The sequence below is a fragment of the Dendrobates tinctorius genome, unplaced genomic scaffold (genome assembly GCF_039654945.1).
Source record: "Dendrobates tinctorius isolate UK_male_01 unplaced genomic scaffold, ASM3965494v1 ptg000156l, whole genome shotgun sequence".
Taxonomy (NCBI): Eukaryota; Metazoa; Chordata; class Amphibia; order Anura; family Dendrobatidae; genus Dendrobates; species Dendrobates tinctorius.
Window position 1 is genome coordinate 21601652 of NW_027361823.1, and position 17573 is coordinate 21619224.

The following is a 17573-nucleotide window of genomic DNA, read 5'->3' on the forward strand; positions in this document are numbered from 1 at the left end:
ATCGTCCTGGACACTCTTTCCAATTTCGGGTGGATCATCAACAGGAAAAAGTCCTCTCTGATTCCTACCCAACCTCTTGTCTTTCTAGGCGGCCTACGGTTCGACACTCGTCGGTCAAGGGTCTTTCTCCCACAAGAGAAGATTCTCTCCCTGCAGCAGGAAGTACGATCGCTGCAGATCACACGACTCCCGTCCCTCCGTAAAGCCATGAGGGTCCTGGGAAAGATGGTGGCGGCGATAGAGGCAGTTCCCTTTGTCCAATTTCACGCCAGACCTCTCCTGCAGGCCATTCTGTCGAGGTGGAACAGATCGCCTCTGTCCCTGGATTGCCCTGTTCATCTTTCATACCGGATCAAGCGGTCCCTCAACTGGTGGTTGACGTCGCCTCTCATTCTATCGGGTCGTTCCTTTCTTCCCATTCACTGGCAGATAGTAACAGCAGATGCCAGTCTCCTCGGCTGGGGGGCAGTGTTCCGCAACCACAAGGTTCAGGGCCGATGGTCGTATCGGGATTCAGCTCTGCCGATCAACGTCCTAGAGATTCGAGCGATCCATCTGGCTCTCGTTCACTGGGAGAAACTCCTCAAGGGACTGCCTGTCCGGATTCAGACAGACAATGCCACAGCGGTGGCGTATGTCAACCGCCAAGGGGGGACACAGAGTGTCTCAGCTCTGGCGGAGGTGTCCAAGATTCTTCTTTGGGCGGAGATCTCCGTTCCGACAATCTCCGCGGTACACATTCCCGGCGTAGACAACTGGGACGCCGATTTTCTCAGCTGGGAGGGCCTCGCGGCGGGGGAGTGGTCCCTACATCCGGAGGTGTTTCTTCTGCTCTTCCGTCGGTGGGGCACCCCGGACGTAGACCTCCTGGCGTCTCGCCTCAACAGGAAAGTCCCACAGTTTGTTTCCAGGTCTCGAGACACTCTGGCAGTGGGCGCCGACACTCTGGCCATTCCTTGGTCGCAGTTCGAACTCCCCTACCTGTTCCCTCCCCTGCCTCTTCTGCCCAAGCTGTTGAAGAAGATCAAGGCAGAAGGAATTCCAGTCATTCTCCTTGCCCCGAATTGGCCCAGAAGGTCTTGGTTCACGGACATTGTCAACCTTCTCGCGGACGCCCCCTGGAAGCTTCCAGACAGAACAGATCTGCTGTCTCAAGGTCCGATTTGCCACCCCAATTCTCGGCCGCTCATTTTAACGGCGTTGCTGTTGAGACCGAGGTTTTGAAACAAGCAGGATTTTCCAACCAAGTAATTCAGGCCATGATCCGAGCCAGAAAGCCATCTTCTTCCAAGATCTACTACCGTACTTGGAAGGCCTATTTCACTTGGTGTGAGTCCTATGGCTTCGCGCCCATGTCTTTTTCGCTCCCTTCAATCCTAGCGTTTCTTCAGGCAGGACTGGATGCGGGGCTTGCCCTCAGTTCCTTGAAAGGTCAGGTTTCGGCACTGTCCATTTTGTTTCAAAAGACGTTGGCTTCCTGTCCTCAGGTCAAGACCTTTCTTCAGGGCGTGGCTCACACGGTTCCGCCGTACCGGGCGCCCGTGGATCCATGGGACCTTAATCTGGTTCTAGGGGTTCTGCAAGGTCCTCCCTTTGAACCTATCAGATATTTCCCTTTCTCTCCTTTCTTGGAAGGTAGCCTTTCTGGTGGCCATCACTTCCGTCCGGCGCGTGTCGGAATTGGCAGCTCTTTCTTGCCAATCTCCCTTCCTGGTACTTCACCATGATAAGGTGGTTCTACAGCCTCCGCCCTCTTTCCATCCGAAGGTGGTGTCTTCGTTTCACCTCAAGGAGGAGATCGTTCTGCCGTCCTTCTGTCCGAGTCCCGCTCATTCCCGAGAGCGGTCCTTCAACAAGCTGGATCTGGTTAGGGCGATAAGGGTCTATCTGTCTAGGACGACTCCCTTCCGAAAGACAGTCGCTTTTCATTATTCCAGACGGGGCGCGGAAAGGTCTCCCGGCGTCAAAGGCCACTGTTGCTCGCTGGATCAAATCGGCAATTTTGGAAGCCTACCGAGTTAAGCGTCGCGGAGCCCCTCCGGGATCAGGGCCCACTCTACTCGGGCAGTGGGTGCCTCCTGGGCGGTACGCCACAGAGCTTCTGTGCTGCAGCTTTGCAAAGCTGCATCTTGCTCATCGGTTCACACGTTTGTGAAATGCTGCAGAGTCCACACCTACGCTTCGGCAGACGCCAGCCTAGGTAGAAGGATTCTGCAGGCGGCGGTGGTGAGTCCGCTGGCCTGATGGAAGTTTGTTTCCCACCCCAGGGACTGCTTTGGGACGTCCCATGGTCTCTGTGTCCCCCAATAAGGCGAACGAGAAAACAGGATTTTTAAGTTGCTTACCGTAAAATCTGTTTCTCGGAGCCTTCATTGGGGGACACAGCACCCTCCCAAGTTCTACAACTCCTGTCCTTATGTTTGTTGGTTATTTACAGTTGAGTTGTCTGTTCTGTTTTTCAATCTATTCTGTTGCTTCTCCTACTGCTTTCTCACTAACTGAGGAATTCCCTGCCGGTCGGTGGGGTGTACACTGCGGAGGAGGAGCTAACCTTTTTTGTGCATAGTGTCAGCCTCCTAGTGGCAGCAGCATACACCCATGGTCTCTGTGTCCCCCAATGAAGGCTCCGAGAAACAGATTTTACGGTAAGCAACTTAAAAATCCTGTTTTTTTTGTTTGAGACACACCCGGACCAAAAGTGGGTCCAGCACACCAAGAGAAACACGGACTGTTCCTCATGTATGAGAAAAAAACTGATGTGCGAAACCAGAAGCATCTTACGTGTTATATATTACATATTGCATCTGCTTTAATATTATCCTTAAAGTACAAGTTCACCGTCAACATCACTGATATCCCATTAATGTTTTAAACCATTTTCTCTATAATTCTCTACATTCTCTTCAGTCAAGATTTCTGCTTTATTTTAGCCATTTGTGGATGCAGCTCATGAAGAGCAATTGAAATACAAAGATGAAATCCGGAAATATAAAGAGAAGTTGAGTCCCCTTGAGTTAGAGCTGCTGAAAGAGAGAAAGAAGCGAAGACTGGGGAAGAGGAAGCATATGAGACATCGGAGGGTACGCCCGGATGAGATGCTCCTGAGTTTTGCAGGATAACATAAAGTTTTCACATTCTTTTTTAAGAACTAGTAACATATCGCAGATCACATGGCACGGAGGTTGCAGTGCCGCTTCTCTGGTGTTAAGCTGCCCATACACATGAGATCATTGTCAGTGTCAGACAAACGTTCATTTGTTTTAAATGTGGAGGTGAAAGACTCCCTCGGACTCCTCTGGCAGCGGCTTCTGACAACAATGGTTAGGGCAGATGAAATTATAGTATGTCCCTGGCATTTTCTGTCAGGGGAGAGTTGGGAGACCTCCATACACTGCAGATGGTCATCCCGTCCTGCCGAAATCATCCAATTCGGTGCTCTTTCAACTGTTGCTTTTCAAGACTTTAGTCAGTCTTGGAGCAGTGCACCACTGAGTAAGACTGGTTTCACAATTACAGCTTTTATATGTGTTTGTCAGCCCCTTATAGTCCCTAATATCCAGTCCGCTGTGGGCTATTAGATGAAAGCTGTGTTGGAGAAGAGTTTGAATAGGCAAGCCATGCCATGTGTTATTAAAATGAGTCACCCATGAATACAACATGTTTTCTGTGTAGAGCAAACGTTCTATTAGGAAGCCATATTTGCTGCTTTAAAGCTTGATTAGGGGAAATGTTTTATAGGTGCACATTTGCCTCCATTGTCTAATCTTCTCTATCCTAAAATAGGTGCAAGCGCTAAAAACTAGGATAAATATAACACGAATATTGTACTATTCTTCCCATTAGAAGTTTGCTTTGATCTTGCGCTGGCGCTCTCTTATGGATTAGACTTCATTGTTTGTGCAACAATAGTCATGTAACGTCAAAAAATCACTATGACCAATTATCAGAGCACGGTGATGTTTCTTACATGGTACTGGTACACTGAATACACAATGCTGCCTTAGTCTGATTAGATTTCTCATTTGTGTTCTGTGATGTTTCTCTGTACACCTCCTGTAGCTTTCTCCCCTCAGCGTTTAGTGTGATCAGTCATAACCGTAATTGATTCATTGATATTTTTTTGTTAATTTTGCTTTCTTTTTTTTAATTACAGTATATAAATTTTTATTTTTCTCCTCCAGGAGTTGACATTACTTGGAAGACCCAAAGGACCCCGAAACGCTTATAATATTTTTATGTCTGAACATTATCATGACGCTAGAGGCAGTTCCCTTACGGTATGTACTTACACTGTATATACCAGGTGATGTGTGATAGCAGCAGTACCATAAATTATTGTTTTGTGCTGTTATATTGATTCTTCTCTGCTTGACGTTCGGGTCAGCAAGCTTGTTGCTGCATATTCGGCTGATTATAGTTTATTAGGATCTTGCATATCAGCAGTCCCCAACATTTTAGCAAAATAATGACCAAACCAAAACATTTCATAACAAAATTGAATAAAACTGTATGTAAGTGCACACGATATCCTCACTCATCAAACTAGGCTAGATACACTCTGCTTGTGGCTACGATTGGTGTATATGATCAGGATGTATGTGGCCGATAGGAGCCGGCGTCTGGATGAATTACAAGGTTGACTTATTTGCCACAGCAGGACACTGTTTAGGAATTTGTGGTTTGCAGAACTTTTTATACAGCTAAGTAAGTGATATGCAGGGGCATAGCAGTCAGACGGAGGACCAAAAAACACATTTTTTGGCCTCTCGTACATGAATGCCTATGGAGGCAGTAAAGGCTCATCTAGAAAGCGTCTGATGTACACTTTTGGCTAAGGACACAGACATTCACCTATTCTTTATTAGTATGCACAGATGCCCAGGTTTTCTCAGGAGATGAGAAAAGCAGGTGGCACTTCAATGTCACAACTTTTGGCGTGCCAACTTTTATTAGATTTGCTACCATGCCCTTGGTTTAGGAGTCCTGAATGGATTTAGCTGACATCGTTCCCTTTTATGTCTTAATCCCTTTTCTTTTGCAAGTCCTTTTCTGCAGTCTTATATAATTGGGGGATGTCGATGGCTGGATACTATTCTTTCTCCTACGCCTCATTGGGGGATACAGAGAGAGTGGGTGTTATGCTGCTGCCACTAGGAGGACATTAAGTAAACCAGAAAAAAGTTAGCTCCTCCCCTGCCGTATACACCCTCTCGCTGGCTGGGATTTCTCCAGTTCTCTGCTTAGTGTCTGTAGGAGGCACTTAGGTCTGGTTTCAGACCCCACCGTTATTTTATTTTTGAATTTTCTGTAAATTTTTATTTTTTAATTAATGGAGTGAAGGGGGCGACGGTTCCTTTCTACGGCCTGCTCTCCCCTGAACCAACAACAGGCAAGCACGTGGAGTAACCCTTCACGTACACTTTCCTGCGACGAATGGGGCTGATTCCTCTGACAATGGTTCCCGTACGGTACTCCACGGATACGAGGGCTAGTGCAAAAGGAAGGAAGCACAGGAGTGCATGGAGAAGGACTTGAGCAGCGCTTTCCGATGCCCTGAATCAGCCCCACAGCTCTCCATCCCCCTACCACAGGGTGGTTCGATTGAGCAGTACCCCTTTAAGACCTCCTCCAGCTCTGCTGCATCGCCCGGAGGATGAGACCCTGCAGCTGGAAGAACACGGAGCGCGACCTGCCAGAGCTCAGGAGCGCTAGGCCTTCTCTGGACAACCGGATACCGGGTGACACCACAGGACCACCGCTATTCCTCCCGGGGGACGCAGCACAGGACCGTGGGTAAGCTGCATCTGCCCTCAGATTAAAGCTTAACCAACCCTTTTCCGGCACATTCTCTGCAGACAGGCTCTGCCGTTAACCCTTTCAGGAGCGCTATGCCTCAATCTAAGGAGGCTAAACAGGTGGTTATTAAGCACACTGCGTTTTTATACCGTGTGTACCATTTGCAAGTCTGCATTACCCAGTGGACAGACTAATCCGTTATACACGGACTGTGACCTGGCCTGCGCCCTGACCTGCGCTCCAACGCCTCGCCGCGCGGCTGACAGGCCTCCTGCGCTTAGTACCCCTGAGGGGGCCGCGTCCCTCTCACGGTCGGTGAAGTCTCTGACCCAGGCTATATTCTCCCTCCAGGAGGACTCTTTAAGTCAGAACCACCAGCAGGGGCCATCCTCGTTCAAGGGATGGTCAGGTCTCTGAAAAGCTGACCCATGACGCGTCCAGTCACGTTCGCGCCTCAGCATCGGCACCTCCTGCCTCTCGCTCGCCTTTTTCTGAGTTTCACAGCGAGCATGACTCTGAATTTGAATCTGACTCGTCAGCCCCTCAGAATCCCACATCTGATCAGGAGTATCTTGATTCTCTTATAGATTCAGTCAACAGGATTCTGAAGTTGAATGAGGAAAATATTCCCGCTCCAGCACACGCTATCTCATTTAACAAAAACCAAGCGTGTGCGTAGGTTGTTTACCAGCCATCCAGAAACATAGGGACCGGCCACATAAATGGTTCTCAGGGCAACAGTCTACTCAGACTAAATACCCTATTGATACAAACCTAATGAAGGATTGGTTACAGTCCCCTCCGGTGGACCCTCCTGTATCGCGTCTTGCTTCTAAAACGTTCCTATCTGTTTCTGAGGGTTCCTCAGTCAGAAACCCCTCCGATCATCAAATTGACTATCTTGCCTTCTTTCGCGGCAATTTGGGTCTCTAATGGCCGCTTGGGCAGAAGCCTTAATTACTTCCCTCCAGGGCACCATTCTTCCTCTGGAGGCGACCACTGTCGCCAGACAGATAATTCACGCAGCAGACTTTGTAGTAGACGCTTCTGGTGATGTTGCCAACTGCGCGGCTCAAACTACCGCTAATGCGACCTCTATTACAGGAGCCTTATTGCTCCGCGGCTGGCGGGCGGATGCCACATCTAAAAGAGCATTGTCTTTTCTCCCCTTTCAAACGGGTCGTCCTTTTGGAGAGAAACTGGACCAGCTCTTTTCTGATACTACCGGAGGGAAAAGTAAATTCCTTTCTCAACACAAGGGCTGTTTGGCCGTTTCGCATCCAACAGCAGACGTGTCTTCTATCTTCTCGCAACAATTCCGGTTGGTCCTTCTCTACCAGATCAGGTCGGTCCCTGCGAAGAGACAGAGGCTCCCAGGTCTCATACAGACCTAACCGCTCTTGGAAACCCAGGTCTAGGGCTTCTGGATTTAGGGGAGCCAGATCTCATAGATCTACCCAATGACTTGTTGTGGTTTCCGGTAGACACCGACAAAGTTGGCAGCCGCCTACTTTCCTTCAGCCACACTTACCTCACAGTTGCCCACGACAAGTGGGTCAGGTAACTGGTGTCCTCCGGATACAAGATAGAATTTTCTCCCCTCCAACTTGTTTTTTTCCTTTCCTATCCCCCAAGGAAAGGACAAGAGCCTTCCTTCGGGCTGTTCAGGCTCTGATAAGGGATGGAGTAATCATTCCGGGCCCTCATCACGAGAGGTTCAGGGGTTTTTATTCAAACCTCTTTTTGTGGTTCCCAAAAAGGACGGGACGATCCGACTCATTCTGGATCCCAAACTGTTAAATCAGTTTGTCAAAGTATGGCGACTCCGAATGGAATCCCTCCGGTCAGTTGTCACTTCCATGGAAAAAGGAAAAGCTCCTAGCATCCATCGACTTCAAGGACGCTTACTTTCACATTCTGGATCTGCCCGCCTCACCAGCAGTTCGTGCATTTTTTTGCAATTCACGAGCAACGCTTCCAGTTCGTTGCCTTGCCCGTCGGACTCGCCAACGTCCCCAGTGTTGTGAGTGCATTCTCTGGTCCACCAGTAGTGAGTTCTCCTTCCAGTCTCCCTCTGGTGGTAACAGGAGGTAGTGAGGCTGATTTAATACCACCTGATAATGAGGATGACGATTGGACCTCAGGAATCTTAGACTGGATTTAAGACAGCCGACGCCCTAAGTCAGTGCTGGTGATTGCTTCTGTCTTCTGAGGTCTTGGTTTTCAGCTCTGTTCCAGCCTTCTCAAAGCTAAGTGTTTTTGCTAATGTTCACACTTGATTTTGTTGGTCTATTCAGTTTTTTGTGTGTTCAGCCAGCCCCGGCTGGGGCTGTGCTGAAATTTCACTCTTATTTATCTGTATTTGCCAATTTGCTTTTTAGTCCCTTATTAGATTGGCCTCTTTTTTGCTCTGTCTCAGAATATTTCAGAGTGCTGATATAGTGGGAGAAGTCTAGTGACTTCAGGGTTAATTTTGTTATTAGAAGTGTTGGACATTATTTTTGTAGGGTTTTTGGCAGATTGCAGACAGTGTCTTTTCTTTCTTATCCTTTATAGTTAGTTTGGGCCCCATTGTTTGCTCGGCCTATTTTCCTGCCTGTGTTTGTGTTTTCATCTTGTTTCACCGTCAATACATGTGTAGGGGCTGTCTCTTCCTTTGGGGTCTGCTCTGGGGCAGTTAGTTTTCCCCTTTTCTTGCTTTATGCTTATGTAGTCCTCCGGGGGTGACGAGGCGTCTAGGTCATCGTAGGAACGCTTCACTGCTACTGCTAGTTGTGTGGATAGGATCAGGGATCTGCAATCTGCATAGTTACCAACCTCTCTGGTTTTCTGGGACTTGGTTTTTTTGTTTTCCTCCTCGGTGACCCATTCATAACACCCCAGGGTCTTTACTAAGTTCATGGCGGCTGTTATGGCCATTCTCCACTTGCGGGGAGTGGCGGTGTTACCGTATCTGGACGACCTGCTCCTCAAGGGCGTCCCTTCCAGCCTGCGAGGAATCCGTGGACATAACAGTAATACACTTTCTCGCCTGGGCTGGAACATAAATTTCGAAAAGTCTTTCCCAAAACCGGCTCAGCAGATGTCCTTTTTAGGGATGATCTTGGACACTTCCTGCGAGTTGGTCATTCTCCCTCCAGAAAGGCCCCAAGCCTTACTACAGGCAGCGCGGACTCGTTAGCCTCCGTTTTTTTACTCTGTTCATTTCAGCATGGGAGTTCTTGGAAAGATGGTGGCAGCGATGGATGCAGTTCCATTTGCACAGGTCCACCTTTGTTCCTTACAACATGCGTTGCTGTTAGCTTGGAACAAGAACCCGTTCTCCCTGGATCGTCAGATCCTTCTGTCCCTGCAGGTCAGGCAAGCCCTCAGGTGGTGGACACTGAAGTCCTCCCTGAATCACGGGAAGTCTTTTCTCCCAGTAAATTGTTTTGCCTTCCTTTTTGTCAGGCACCAGTCCATCGCATTCAGAAGGCCCTCCACACCCTGGATGTGTTTAGGGCGCTGAGACGGTATATCTCGCGGACAGTTCCCTTCCATAAGTCAGATGCCCTGTTCATGCTTCCAGAGGGGCATAGGAAGGGTCTAGCCGCGTCAAAAGCACACTAGCCAAGTGGATTCGCTTGCCGATTCATGAATCCTACTGTGTCAGGAACGCACCTGTGCCAGCGAGGATTAAGACGCACTCGATCAGTGGGCACCTCTTCGGCCATTCGGCATCAAGCCTCGACAGAACATGTCTGCAAGGCTGCGACTTGGTCCAGTCTGCATACTTTTTACAAAACATTACCAAATTCATTCTCAGGCCTATTCACAAGGCTGCGACTTGGCCCAGCCTGCATACCTTTACAAACATTGCCTAATTCATTCTCAGGCCTCTGCGGATGCAGCTCTCGGCAGACGCAGCTGGCAATCGACAGTACCTCAGTGGTACATGGGGTATTAGCAGATGTATGCTCCCCACCCAGGGACTGCTTTAGGACGTCCCACTGTCTGTGTCCCCCAATGAGGCGTAGGAGAAATAGGGATTTTGGTGTACTCACCGTAAAATCCTTTTCTCCGAGCCAATCATTGGGGGACACAGCACCCACCCTGTTTAGCCTATTAGCTCACTGGCTTTGACCTGGTTATGGTTATTGTTGACTGTTTATGCTGCTCCTGCTTTTTTCACCGAACTGGAGAAATCCCAGCCAGCGAGAGGGTGTATACTGCAGGGGAGGAGCTAACTTTTTTTTCTGGTTTACTTAGCGTCCTCCTAGTGGCAGCAGCATAACACCCACTGTCTCTGTGTCCCCCAATGATTGGCTCAGGGAAAAGGATTTTACGGTGAGTACACAAAAATCCCTATTTTATAGTTAAGGATGAGTCTAATTTTATTTTTTCATTATATACAGGGAAAGATGAAGACTCTCCATGAGGACTGGAATAGATTGCCTCACTCACAAAAACAGGTAATTATAGCATGCCTTTAAAGGGAACCTGTCAGCAGGATTGTGCATAGTAACGAACACAGTGTCATGTCGGCGCCTTTATACTGATTACAATGATACATTGGTTGTTGAAATCCATATTGTGATTGTTCTTTAATCTTTATTTTCAGTATTGTGTTAATGATATGGTCGTGTTCTAAGCCGGGACTGGGGTATGTGGTGCTCTGATTAGGTATTCATAATGCAGACTGCTGACAGGTCACTGATCCCTCACTGACCTGCCCCTTAGTTTGCATAATGAATATCCGTATATTCTTCAAAAAACGCTTCTGCAGGCAGATGCCAGCCGTGGCACCTGCTCTGCAGCAAAATGACATGTTTTGTGTGCCAATAATACCTTTTATTCAGGTTATTCAGCTAGGAGGAAAAAAAAAAATCAATTTGAAAATGGCGTCTGCCGCTATCAATGAAGGATCCGTAACCTGTCAGCAGTCTGTATTATGAATATCTAATCAGAGCACCACATACACCAGCCCCGCCTTAGGACACGAGAATCTCATTAACACAAAACTGAAAATAAAGATTAATAAACAACCACAAGACGGATTTCATCAACCAAGGTATCATCTTAATCAGTATAACCAGGGGAAGAGTCTTGAGGAGATCATTTGCATATTCCCAGTGCCTTCTGGGATAAGTGAAGAGTCTCCGCGAGCTCAACGATCACTGGGTTTTGGCCGTTGCAGCTGAAAAGAGGAAATTGGAAAAACCGCGCGCCGATATTTTGGCTCATCTTTCATCGTTTTTAAGAAATCTCAAGATGGAAGAGGCCAGGAGCCATTTGGTGAGCTGCATTTCTTGCTACATGTTCACAGATTTACCAGTGGAAAAGCCAAACTTCACATGCCACAAATGCAAGCTTGTGTCCCTGTTGGAGGAAAAGTTGCAAAATCTCGAAGAGAGGTTAGCTACGTTGAAGATTAAGGAAGGTGAAGAGTTCTTGGACAGAGCAGAATTATCTCTTCATGTTACAGAAAGAGAAGAAATTCGAAGTGCACCTGAAGAAACAGAGGAATGGAGACATGTGACCCAGAGAAGCAGGAGGATCAGGAGGCAGTCAGCACCCATACTGCTCAGAAACCAGTACCAGGCTCTCACGCAGGAAAACGATGAAGAAATACATCAGGATAAGACTTTGCCAACAAACAGCAGCCTTGTACGCCTTCAGAGTCCTCCTGGATGGAGAAAGAAAAATGTTGTGAAGAAGAAACGGAGAGTGGTGGTCATGGGGGATTCCCTGTTGAGAGAAACAGAGGCCGCTATCTGCAGACCGGATATAACCTCAAGAGAAATGTGCTGTCTTCCAGGTGCAAAAATTAAAGATGTGTCTGACAGGATATCAGGACTCTTCAGACCTACAGATGACTACCCATTCCTGCTACTACATGTGGGGACAAATGACACCGCAAGAAACGACCTGGAAACCATCTGCAGAGACTTTGAAGACTTAGGCAAGAAAGTGAAAGAACTGGGAGCGCAGGTGGTCTTCTCTTCCATCCTCCCAGTGGATGGCCATGGAACAAGGAGGTGGAATAAGATTCTGCAGGTGAACAACTGGCTACGTCGATGGTGCCGTCAGCAACGATTTGGATTTCTGGATCACGGAGTGAACTACTTATACGATGGACTACTTGTTAGAGATGGGGTGCACCTTACGAAGACTGGAAAGCATGTATTTGGAAGTCGCCTTGCTACACTTGTAAGGAAAGCTTTAAACTAGAACAACATGGGAAGGGAAGCAAAAGACCAGAAAAAGCCATACACCTGACAAATGCTATTGAGAACTCTATTAGAATTGGAAAGGAAGAAAAAAGACGAAAGAATCTAATTAATAAAAATATTGGAGAAAGAGAAACCAATCACAAACTAAAATGTTTCTATACTAATGCACAAAGCATGGGCAACAAACAAGGAGAATTAGAACTACTAACACAGGAAAAGAAATATGTCATTGGAATCACTGAAACTTGGTGGGACGATACACATGATTGGAATACAAGGCTAGAAGGATACAACTTATTTGCAAGAAACAGACTTGATAAACGAGGAGGAGGTGTCGCATTGTATGTTAGAAACGCGTATATCTGCACAGAGATTGAAGCTTCAGAGACAGGGAGTTCTGTGGAAACTGTTTGGGTAAGAATACAAGGACAGAACAATGGAAAGGACACCATTGTAGGCATTTACTACAGGCCGCCTGTGCAAGCTGAAGATATGGATGAACTCTTTATGCATCAAATGGCCAAGTTCTCCAAAAAATATGACACAGTTGTCATGGGAGATTTCAACTATCCAGACATTTGTTGGGAATCTCTCTCAGGCAAAACTAAAAGGTCAAGGAAATTCTTATCCTCTCTTGCTGACAACTTTATCTTCCAAAAGGTAAGGGAGAAAACAAGGGGAACTGCTACCTTGGATCTAATCCTTATAAACAGGGAGGAAATGGTTGAGGAGGTAAAAGTGGCTGGGACCCTAGGAGGTAGCGACCATGCTATTTTATAATTTTGGATAACTAGAGGCGGAAGACCTATGAAGACTTAGACGTCAAGGTTAGATTTCAGAAAGGCAGATTTTAAGGGATTCAGAAAGAGAATTGGAGGGATCCAATGGCTGGATATCCTTAAGGACAAAAATGTCCAGGAAGGATGGGAAATCTTGAAAAATGAAATTCTCAAAGCACAGTTGTTAACAATTCCGAAAAGAGGGAAGAATAGGAAGCATTTAAGGAAACCAGGATGGATGAACACAGAACTTAAGCACATGCTAAAAAGGAAGAAAAAAATGTTTATAAAATGGAAAGAGGGAGGCATATCTAAAGAAGAATATAATGCTGTCTGCAGAACCTGCAGGGCACAAATCAGATTAGCTAAAGCTGAAAATGAATTGAGGCTTGCAAGAGATGTCAAAAGAAATAATAAAGGATTTTGGGGATATGTCAAAAGTAAAAGAAAAGTCAAAGATGCAAAGATGCTATAGGATTTTTACAGGATGAAAATGATGAAATGGTAAGACAGGATGTTGAGAAGGCTGAACTTTTAAATTCCTATTTTGCATCTGTTTTCTCTCAGAAAGGAAATGTAACATCAACTGTTATTCACTGTCCTATTAAGGGAATAGAAGAATCCAGGATATCTATAAACAGAAAGACAGTGAGGAAACACTTAGCTAACCTAAATGAATTCAAGTCTCCAGGTCCAGATGAATTACACCCCAGAGTACTGAAGGAGATAGCAGAAGAAATTTTTGAACCCCTCTCTATAATCTTTGAAAATTCTTGGAGAACAGGAGAAGTGCCAGAAGACTGGAGAAGAGCAAATGTTGTTCCTATCTTCAAAAAGGGGAAGAAGGTGGACCCAGGTAACTATAGGCCGGTGAGTCTGACTTCTATACCAGGAAAAATCTTTGAACAAATTATTAAACAACATGTATGTCAATACCTGGATAAGAATGAAGTGATTAAACAGAGTCAGCATGGGTTTGTAACTAATAAGTCATGTCAGACTAACTTAATTTCCTTCTATGACGGTATCACTGATTGGGTGGATCAAGGAAATGCTGTAGATATAGTATATCTTGACTAAAGCAAAGCATTTGACAAAGTCTCTCATACAATCCTTATTGAAAAAATGACTAAGTATGGAATGGACAAGGCAACTGTTAGGTGGATTCATAACTGGCTTAGTGATCGGACCTAAAGAGTGGTCGTAAATGGCTGCACATCCAGTTGGAAGAATGTCTCAAGTGGGGTACCACAGGGCTCTGTCCTGGGCCCTGTATTGTTCAACATCTTTATCAACGATTTAGATGAAGGAATTGAGGGTAAACTGATTAAATTTGCTGATGACACAAAGCTAGGAGGGATAGCTAATACTAGAGAAGAGAGAGAGAGGATTCAAAAAGATATAAATAAACTGGAGAAGTGGGCAGCAACTAACAGAATGGTTTTTAACAGGGAAAAATGCAAAGTACTACATCTGGGCAATAAAAATGAAAAAAGCAAATATAGAATGGGTGGAATAGGGCTAAGTGGCAGCACATGTGAAAAAGACTTGGGTATACTAATAGATCACAGACTGAATATGAGTCAACAGTGTGATGCTGCAGCAAAAAAGGCAAATGCAATTCTAGGATGTATTAACAGAAGCATACAGTCTAGATCACGTGAAGTCATTATTTCCCTCTACTCCTCTTTGGTCAGACCTCATCTGGAATATTGTGTCCAGTTTTGGGCACCACATTTTAAAAAAGACATCAACAAACTGGAGCAAGTTCAGAAAAGAGCGACCAGAATGGTGACCGGTCTGCAAACACTGTCTTATGAGGAAAGGTTGCAGGATTTGGGAATGTTTAGTTTGCAAAAGAGAAGACTGAGAGGAGACTTAATAGCTGTCTACAAATATCTAAAGGGCTGTCACATTGTAGAAGGATCAACTTTATTCTCATTTGCACAAGGAAAGACTAGAAGCAATGGGATGAAACTGAATGGGAGGAGACACAGATTAGATATTAGAAAAAACTTTTTGACAGTTAGAGTGATCAATGAGTGGAACAGGCTGCCACGAGAAGTGGTGAGTTCTCCTTCAATGGAAGTCTTCAAACAGAGGCTGGACAGACATCTGACTGGGATGATTTAGCGAATCCTGCTTTGAGCAGGGGGTTGGACCAGATGGCCCAGGAGGTCCCTTCCAACTCTACGATTCTATGATTAATGGCGCCGACCTGACACTGTCTGTAGGTTACTATGCACAATCCTGCTGACAGGTTCCCTTTAACTGGTTAAGGACCATGTTCCAATAAAAGGATTGTGTAGCATCTCTCCCTTTTGAGCCTTAACTGACATTGGGTGTAGAGAGCCACTTGTAGAGGTGGCATTCCTACAAAGTCAGATATCCTGCACGGGCCTAAATTAATTGGCTATATGCATGATATTTGCAGACGTCCAGCTGGGTCCCGTCAACGGTGTCTCTTCATTTCTGCTATGAGATGTGCAACGCAACCCATAAAACTGTGCATTTACTGATTATATTTATATTAGCTATAAATACATGGGGCCATAGTTTTTGAAGGTGTAAAACTCCTTTAAGAACGATCATGGACTGATGATTAGACCTTTGAGGAATGTTCTACCACCTCACTCTTTATTTCACGTGCGCAGTGTCCAGTGAGATTGTTCTTTTCGGTGTGTTCTTACAGATGTATATCCAGCTGGCTCAAGATGACAAGATCAGGTATGAAAATGAAATGAAGGCTTGGGAGGAGCAGATGCTCGAAATTGGGAGAGAAGATCTTATACGACGGAAGTCTAGAAAGCGGTTTATTAGAGATTCAGCAGAGATGCATGAAGCAAAGTCTAAAAAGGAGCCGCACAATAAAAGTGTCGGGAAGGTCATGAAACCTGCCAGAGAAGGTAAAAAGGCAGACAAATGGGAGAATGAAGAGTAAAGCTGGGGCTTGATCCAGGTGTGTATCCATGCCATGCAGAAAAATATTGTTCTATGCCTTGGGGTTGCCTCATCATGATGGCAGTGACATGACCTTTGAGCAACCAAGGCGGTTTCCAGTAACTGTATGGACATTTCTTCCATGAGTGATGCTTTCAGGCTTTTTCAGATTCAGTCCAGACCACATAGGACTGTCCCGTTGTCCAAATAACTGACTCCATCCATTTCAACAACTTTGTCAGTCCATTAAATAATGTCCAATGTTTGATTCTCCGTCCTATTATTAATCTGACTTGTTTCAGTGCTTATGTTTAATTCTTTTATATGGAGAGAATAATAAATGTATGGTAAATCTTTGAACAGATGTTTTCCACCTATAGACATTTGTAGCCATCTGACCAGTGTAGTGGAAATATCTGCAGGTGAATCCACATTGATCCTAACAATGAGGGCGTCCCAGGCGAAAGGGGAGATCTGTGAACTTTATGAATCATTCACACCATTGAATTGAGAATGATCACCTGTGTTATGTGCGATTTGTCTCTCTAGTAAAAATGGGGACAAGGACATATTGTCATTGCCCGGCTATCGGAATTTATCAGTAAAAACATCCCTTTAATGATAGTCAGTCACATCTACCTTTTTCTCAAATGTAGTAAACTTAAAAAAAAAAAATCTCGCTCCCACAAAATGATCATAAATTGTCTGCTGTTTGGAGTAGGTTGCATTTTTTTTTTTTAGCGTCAGCATGTTCTATCCCTTTCAGGGAAAAATGCAGCATAAAAAGTTGTGCTCAGTTTTTCCATCAGTATATTTGAGGTTATATTGAGGGCTGACTCCACTCTTACGTGAGTAGGCCCATATAACAGATATCGTGGGGATTTACAGTATGGTGAACATATATTCCCTTAAGAACACTTTTTAATAATCATTTAAAAAACACACCTCCCCAGTGAAAAAGGGCCTTTGCCCTAAAAAAAATAGTCTTTGACCAGAAAAATCTAGGAGGCCTGTAAAGGGTCGATCTGTCAGCCTGCCTTGCTGTGGAGGTTGGCACCATAAAATGATATTTGGCACCCCCACTCAACGAAGGCTCTCTCCTCTATCTCAACCTGATTGCAAAGGTGAGAAAACAATAATCAAATAGGATAGAAATGAAGAAAGCAAAAAACTGGTCATAAAATATATCACATCAAAAAGGCCATAGGTATTCAAATCACCGGTATGCCTAGGTTGTCAATATAATAACAATTCAAAATGCATAATTATGTAAACAAGCTGCACAAAATTTAGCACATTAGTGGTAATTCATCCCTCAAAAATCACCACATAGAGAAGATTAAATAGGCTAAATTGTTCAGCCCCATAGATACATACACAGTTATAGTGGTGATTTAACATTTGCAGGATGTGCCCCAATGATGTAAGTAAGCTGCACAATAATACTAGCACAATGGTGGTAAACCATCCCACAAAAAAAGTCGCCAGATAGAAAAGATCAGGCTCAATTAATTAGCCCCATAGATAAATATACAGTCATAAGGTGACTTATCATTTGCAGGACGTGCCCAGACGCGTTTCCCCGCACTGACGGTTCATCAGGGGGCCATGACAATAGCAGAAAGTTGCCAGATGCCATTGATGAGAAGACTAATTTTTTAGGGCAATGGCCCTTTTTCACTGGGGAGGTGTGTTTTTAAATGATTATTATTAAGAAGTGTTCTTAAGGGAATATATGTTCACCACTTTGATCTAATGCCTTAGATTACCGTATATTTTCTTGTTAGTTTCTGTGGATTTACAGTATGGACTTTGACAGCATGTCATCTTTCTGTGAATTTTCACC

The 17573-nt window shown here is 45.3% G+C and overlaps 1 protein-coding gene across 1 annotated transcript in view; it reads left to right on the forward strand.

Annotated features, from left to right (window-relative positions):
* The window catches only part of TFAM (transcription factor A, mitochondrial), a 28645-nt gene extending 12558 nt beyond the window's left edge, over nucleotides 1-16087 (forward strand). The window contains exons 4-7 of the mRNA XM_073548252.1: nucleotides 2931-3080; nucleotides 4182-4277; nucleotides 10191-10247; nucleotides 15480-16087. Coding sequence (XP_073404353.1) covers nucleotides 2931-3080; nucleotides 4182-4277; nucleotides 10191-10247; nucleotides 15480-15728 — 552 coding nt within the window. The 3' untranslated portion in view covers nucleotides 15729-16087. The remainder of the gene's footprint in view (nucleotides 1-2930; nucleotides 3081-4181; nucleotides 4278-10190; nucleotides 10248-15479) is intronic.
* The last annotated feature ends 1486 nt before the right edge of the window (nucleotides 16088-17573 follow it).